Source organism: Salmo salar, chromosome 16, assembly GCF_965601325.2.
Source record: "Salmo salar chromosome 16, fSalSal1, whole genome shotgun sequence".
Lineage (NCBI taxonomy): Eukaryota > Metazoa > Chordata > Actinopteri > Salmoniformes > Salmonidae > Salmo > Salmo salar.
The window spans coordinates 87,845,229-87,852,500 of NC_138306.1; the positions used below are offsets into that span (position 1 = coordinate 87,845,229).

General features: G+C 46.1%; 1 protein-coding gene across 1 annotated transcript in view; it reads right to left on the reverse strand.

Moving 5' to 3' along the window:
- Nucleotides 1-386: 386 nt before the first annotated feature.
- LOC106574831 (vacuolar protein sorting-associated protein 8 homolog) overlaps nucleotides 387-7,272 on the reverse strand; it is a 207,546-nt gene continuing 200,660 nt past the window's right edge. The window contains 3 exon segments of the mRNA XM_082963149.1: nucleotides 387-607; nucleotides 1,100-1,181; nucleotides 1,184-1,262. Coding sequence (XP_082819275.1) covers nucleotides 430-607; nucleotides 1,100-1,181; nucleotides 1,184-1,262 — 339 coding nt within the window. The 3' untranslated portion in view covers nucleotides 387-429.

Below are 7,272 nucleotides of genomic sequence, written 5' to 3' on the forward strand. Positions count from 1 at the left end.
GTCTATAAACAGTGTTTTAACAATGTGCAAATGGTTAAAGTACAAAAGGGAAAATAAATAAACATAAATATGGGTTGTATTTACAATGGTGTTTGTTCTTCACTGGTTGACCTTTTCTTGTGGCAACAGGTCACACATCTTGCTGCTGTGATGTCACACTGTGGTATTTCACCCAGTAGATATGGGAGTTAATCAAAATCGGTTTGTTTTCTAATTCTTTGTGGATCTGTGTAATCTGAGGGAAATATGTGTCTCTAATATGGTCATACATTGGGCAGGAGGTTAGGAAGTTCAGCTCAGTTTCCACCTCATTTTGTTGGCAGTGTGCACACAACCTGTCTCTCCTCCCCCTCTCATGAGCAGCTACTAGAAAATAACACACAACCAACCCACCCCATTAACAGGTCAGAGGTCATACTCTGTGTGATGTCACTGACTGACCTGTGCGAGGGAGGTGCTCCGCCCCCTCCCTGTCTCCGTGGTGACCATGCCCCTCCCTCTCTGTGAGGAGATACACTTGTAGCAGCTCCAGACCTGCAGCAGCCTGGACTCCGCGTGGCCACTCCCCTTCCGCTGCAGACACTGGCAGTGGTACAGATGACCACAGCTACAACACACACACACACACACACACACGGTGTTAACAGCATTACCGTGTGCACAGCCTCCACTACAGCACCAGCCTGGGAAATGCTCAGTGAGGTGACAGGTTCAGAACATTGTACTGTAAACCTATCTGACACCGGTCATCCTCTATCAGAACATTGTACTGTAAACATATGACACCGTTCATCCTGTATCAGAACATTGTACTGTAAACAGATCTGACACCGTTCATCCTCTATCAGAACATTGTACTGTAAACAGATCTGACACCGTTCATCCTCTATCAGAACACTGTACTGTAAATATATCTGACACCGTTCATCCTCTATCAGAACACTGTACTGTAAACAGATCTGACACCATTCATCCTCTATCAGAACACTGTACTGTAAACAGATCTGACACCGTTCATCCTCTAACAGATCTGACACCGTTCATCCTCTATCAAGCGGTTGTAGAGAACACATGTTGATGTGAATGTTGTGGTGATGACCTGAATATGATGATTTGATCTGGGCTGTCCTGACGTCTCTTGTACTGCTGCAGACAGATGTTACAGTGGTCCTGACGAGGGTCCTGCTGACCGCAGCTCGCAGGTGAGACAGGGACCAGTGGAGGTCACGGTTCAACAGACTGGTGGTCGTCTCCAGTAGCGTCTGGGGGGACGGGAGAGGATTACTTGATTTGATTTATTGAATCCTGACCCCAGATCAGTTTCTGCTCTGGACAAATGATTGAAAGAGTGACTGGATTTACTGTTTTCTTCCCCTGGAAATTATTTCTCACAGAATCATACACAAAATCTGTCATCCTCTCTGCTCTCTCAGCATGTTAAATAGTACTGTACAACCCACCAGTCATCCTCTCTGCTCTCTCAGCATGTTAAATAGTACCGTACAACCCACCAGTCATCCTCTCTGCTCTCTCAGCATGTTAAATAGTACCGTACAACCCACCAGTCATCCTCTCTTCTCTCTCAGCATGTTAAATAGTACTGTACAACCCACCAGTCATCCTCTCTACTCTCTCAGCATGTTAAATAGTACCGTACAACCCACCAGTCATCCTCTCTACTCTCTCAGCATGTTAAATAGTACCGTACAACCCACCAGTCATCCTCTCTACTCTCTCAGCATGTTAAATAGTACTGTACAACCCACCAGTCATCCTCTCTACTCTCTCAGCATGTTAAATAGTACTGTACAACCCACCAGTCATCCTCTCTACTCTCTCAGCATGTTAAATAGTACCGTACAACCCACCAGTCATCCTCTCTACTCTCTCAGCATGTTAAATAGTACTGTACAACCCACCAGTCATCCTCTCTGCTCTCTCAGCATGTTAAATAGTACTGTACAACCCACCAGTCATCCTCTCTACTCTCTCAGCATGTTAAATAGTACTGAACAACCCACCAGTCATCCTCTCTACTCTCTCAGCATGTTAAATAGTACTGTACAACCCACCAGTCATCCTCTCTACTCTCTCAGCATGTTAAATAGTACCGTACAACCCACCAGTCATCCTCTCTACTCTCTCAGCATGTTAAATAGTACCGTACAACCCACCAGTCATCCTCTCTACTCTCTCAGCATGTTAAATAGTACCGTACAACCCACCAGTCATCCTCTCTACTCTCTCAGCATGTTAAATAGTACCGTACAACCCACCAGTCATCCTCTCTACTCTCTCAGCATGTTAAATAGTACTGTACAACCCACCAGTCATCCTCTCTACTCTCTCAGCATGTTAAATAGTACTGTACAACCCACCAGTCATCCTCTCTGCTCTCTCAGCATGTTAAATAGTACCGTACAACCCACCAGTCATCCTCTCTGCTCTCTCAGCATGTTAAATAGTACCGTACAACCCACCAGTCATCCTCTCTGCTCTCTCAGCATGTTAAATAGTACCGTACAACCCACCAGTCATCCTCTCTACTCTCTCAGCATGTTAAATAGTACTGTACAACCCACCAGTCATCCTCTCTACTCTCTCAGCATGTTAAATAGTACCGTACAACCCACCAGTCATCCTCTCTACTCTCTCAGCATGTTAAATAGTACTGTACAACCCACCAGTCATCCTCTCTACTCTCTCAGCATGTTAAATAGTACCGTACAACCCACCAGTCATCCTCTCTACTCTCTCAGCATGTTAAATAGTACCGTACAACCCACCAGTCATCCTCTCTACTCTCTCAGCATGTTAAATAGTACCGTACAACCCACCAGTCATCCTCTCTACTCTCTCAGCATGTTAAATAGTACCGTACAACCCACCAGTCATCCTCTCTACTCTCTCAGCATGTTAAATAGTACCGAACAACCCACCAGTCATCCTCTCTGCTCTCTCAGCATGTTAAATAGTACCGTACAACCCACCAGTCATCCTCTCTGCTCTCTCAGCATGTTAAATAGTACCGTACAACCCACCAGTCATCCTCTCTACTCTCTCAGCATGTTAAATAGTACCGTACAACCCACCAGTCATCCTCTCTACTCTCTCAGCATGTTAAATAGTACCGTACAACCCACCAGTCATCCTCTCTACTCTCTCAGCATGTTAAATAGTACCGTACAACCCACCAGTCATCCTCTCTACTCTCTCAGCATGTTAAATAGTACTGTACAACCCACCAGTCATCCTCTCTACTCTCTCAGCATGTTAAATAGTACCGTACAACCCACCAGTCATCCTCTCTACTCTCTCAGCATGTTAAATAGTACCGTACAACCCACCAGTCATCCTCTCTACTCTCTCAGCATGTTAAATAGTACCGTACAACCCACCAGTCATCCTCTCTACTCTCTCAGCATGTTAAATAGTACCGTACAACCCACCAGTCATCCTCTCTCCTCTCTCAGCATGTTAAATAGTACCGTACAACCCACCAGTCATCCTCTCTCCTCTCTCAGCATGTTAAATAGTACCGTACAACCCACCAGTCATCCTCTCTACTCTCTCAGCATGTTAAATAGTACCGTACAACCCACCAGTCATCCTCTCTACTCTCTCAGCATGTTAAATAGTACCGTACAACCCACCAGTCATCCTCTCTGCTCTCTCAGCATGTTAAATAGTACCGTACAACCCACCAGTCATCCTCTCTGCTCTCTCAGCATGTTAAATAGTACCGTACAACCCACCAGTCATCCTCTCTGCTCTCTCAGCATGTTAAATAGTACCGTACAACCCACCAGTCATCCTCTCTGCTCTCTCAGCATGTTAAATAGTACTGTACAACCCACCAGTCATCCTCTCTACTCTCTCAGCATGTTAAATAGTACCGTACAACCCACCAGTCATCCTCTCTACTCTCTCAGCATGTTAAATAGTACTGTACAACCCACCAGTCATCCTCTCTACTCTCTCAGCATGTTAAATAGTACCGTACAACCCACCAGTCATCCTCTCTACTCTCTCAGCATGTTAAATAGTACTGTACAACCCACCAGTCATCCTCTCTACTCTCTCAGCATGTTAAATAGTACTGTACAACCCACCAGTCATCCTCTCTACTCTCTCAGCATGTTAAATAGTACTGTACAACCCACCAGTCATCCTCTCTACTCTCTCAGCATGTTAAATAGTACCGTACAACCCACCAGTCATCCTCTCTACTCTCTCAGCATGTTAAATAGTACCGTACAACCCACCAGTCATCCTCTCTACTCTCTCAGCATGTTAAATAGTACCGTACAACCCACCAGTCATCCTCTCTACTCTCTCAGCATGTTAAATAGTACCGTACAACCCACCAGTCATCCTCTCTACTCTCTCAGCATGTTAAATAGTACCGTACAACCCACCAGTCATCCTCTCTACTCTCTCAGCATGTTAAATAGTACCGTACAACCCACCAGTCATCCTCTCTACTCTCTCAGCATGTTAAATAGTACCGTACAACCCACCAGTCATCCTCTCTACTCTCTCAGCATGTTAAATAGTACCGTACAACCCACCAGTCATCCTCTCTACTCTCTCAGCATGTTAAATAGTACCGTACAACCCACCAGTCATCCTCTCTACTCTCTCAGCATGTTAAATAGTACCGTACAACCCACCAGTCATCCTCTCTACTCTCTCAGCATGTTAAATAGTACCGTACAACCCACCAGTCATCCTCTCTACTCTCTCAGCATGTTAAATAGTACCGTACAACCCACCAGTCATCCTCTCTACTCTCTCAGCATGTTAAATAGTACCGTACAACCCACCAGTCATCCTCTCTACTCTCTCAGCATGTTAAATAGTACCGTACAACCCACCAGTCATCCTCTCTACTCTCTCAGCATGTTAAATAGTACCGTACAACCCACCAGTCATCCTCTCTACTCTCTCAGCATGTTAAATAGTACCGTACAACCCACCAGTCATCCTCTCTACTCTCTCAGCATGTTAAATAGTACCGTACAACCCACCAGTCATCCTCTCTACTCTCTCAGCATGTTAAATAGTACTGTACAACCCACCAGTCATCCTCTCTACTCTCTCAGCATGTTAAATAGTACTGTACAACCCACCAGTCATCCTCTCTACTCTCTCAGCATGTTAAATAGTACTGTACAACCCACCAGTCATCCTCTCTACTCTCTCAGCATGTTAAATAGTACCGTACAACCCACCAGTCATCCTCTCTACTCTCTCAGCATGTTAAATAGTACTGTACAACCCACCAGTCATCCTCTCTACTCTCTCAGCATGTTAAATAGTACTGTACAACCCACCAGTCATCCTCTCTCCTCTCTCAGCATGTTAAATAGTACCGTACAACCCACCAGTCATCCTCTCTACTCTCTCAGCATGTTAAATAGTACCGTACAACCCACCAGTCATCCTCTCTACTCTCTCAGCATGTTAAATAGTACTGTACAACCCACCAGTCATCCTCTCTACTCTCTCAGCATGTTAAATAGTACCGTACAACCCACCAGTCATCCTCTCTACTCTCTCAGCATGTTAAATAGTACCGTACAACCCACCAGTCATCCTCTCTACTCTCTCAGCATGTTAAATAGTACTGTACAACCCACCAGTCATCCTCTCTACTCTCTCAGCATGTTAAATAGTACTGTACAACCCACCAGTCATCCTCTCTACTCTCTCAGCATGTTAAATAGTACCGTACAACCCACCAGTCATCCTCTCTACTCTCTCAGCATGTTAAATAGTACCGTACAACCCACCAGTCATCCTCTCTACTCTCTCAGCATGTTAAATAGTACCGTACAACCCACCAGTCATCCTCTCTACTCTCTCAGCATGTTAAATAGTACCGTACAACCCACCAGTCATCCTCTCTACTCTCTCAGCATGTTAAATAGTACTGTACAACCCACCAGTCATCCTCTCTACTCTCTCAGCATGTTAAATAGTACTGTACAACCCACCAGTCATCCTCTCTACTCTCTCAGCATGTTAAATAGTACCGTACAACCCACCAGTCATCCTCTCTACTCTCTCAGCATGTTAAATAGTACTGTACAACCCACCAGTCATCCTCTCTACTCTCTCAGCATGTTAAATAGTACTGTACAACCCACCAGTCATCCTCTCTACTCTCTCAGCATGTTAAATAGTACCGTACAACCCACCAGTCATCCTCTCTACTCTCTCAGCATGTTAAATAGTACTGTACAACCCACCAGTCATCCTCTCTACTCTCTCAGCATGTTAAATAGTACTGGAGGCCTCAGGGAGGGAGAGAGGAGGCCTCAGGGAGGGAGAGAGGAGGCCTCAGGGAGGGAGAGAGGAGGCCTCAGGGAGGGAGAGAGGAGGCCTCAGGGAGGGAGAGAGGAGGCCTCAGGGAGGGAGAGAGGAGGCCTCAGGGAGGGAGAGAGGAGGCCTGCCATTGACACAGTACCACTCTAGTTCACACAGTTCTATTTCACTGCCATGTGGGAGAGGCAATGCTGAGAGCTATTCACTTATCCTCCTATGGACTGTCCTGTCATTTCTCAATGTCAGAGAAGACTGGAGGAAAGGAAGGGAAGGAGGGAGGAGAGGAGTGAGAGAGGAGAAAAGGGGGAGCAGAGGAGGGAGGAGAGAGAGAGGAAAAGAAGGAGAGGAAAGGAGGAAGAAAGGAGTGGAGAGGAAAAGGAGGAGAGGAGAGAGGAAAAGGAGGAGAGGAGAGAGAGGAGGGAGAGGAAAAGGAGGAGAGGAGAGAGAGGAAAAAGAGGAGAGGAGAGAGAGGAGGGAGAGGAAAAGGAGGAGAGGAGAGAGAGGAGAGAGAGGAAAAAGAGGAGAGGAGAGGAGAGAGAGGAGGGAGAGGAAAAGGAGGAGAGGAGAGAGAGGAGGGAGAGGAAAAGGAGGAGAGAGCGAAGGGAGAGGAAAAGGAGGAGAGAGCGAAGGGAGAGGAAAAGAGGGAAGAGAGGTCTACATCCCAAATGGCACACTTGTCATTATGTAGTGTAGTGAACTACTTTTCACTAGTGCACTATAAAGGGAATAGGGTGCCATATGGGACTCAAGAAGAGGAGAGATATGGGGGAAAGTAGCTTTAGCCTCTGAGGGAAAGTCAGGCATTTCATCCCTCTGTGAATTCAACCAGTTCTGCCTGAGTGAGCTGGAGAGAAACGTATGTGTGTGTGTGTGTGTGTGTGTGTGTGTGTGTGTGTGTGTGTGTGTGTGTGTGTGTGTGTGTGTGTGTGTGTGTGTGTGTGT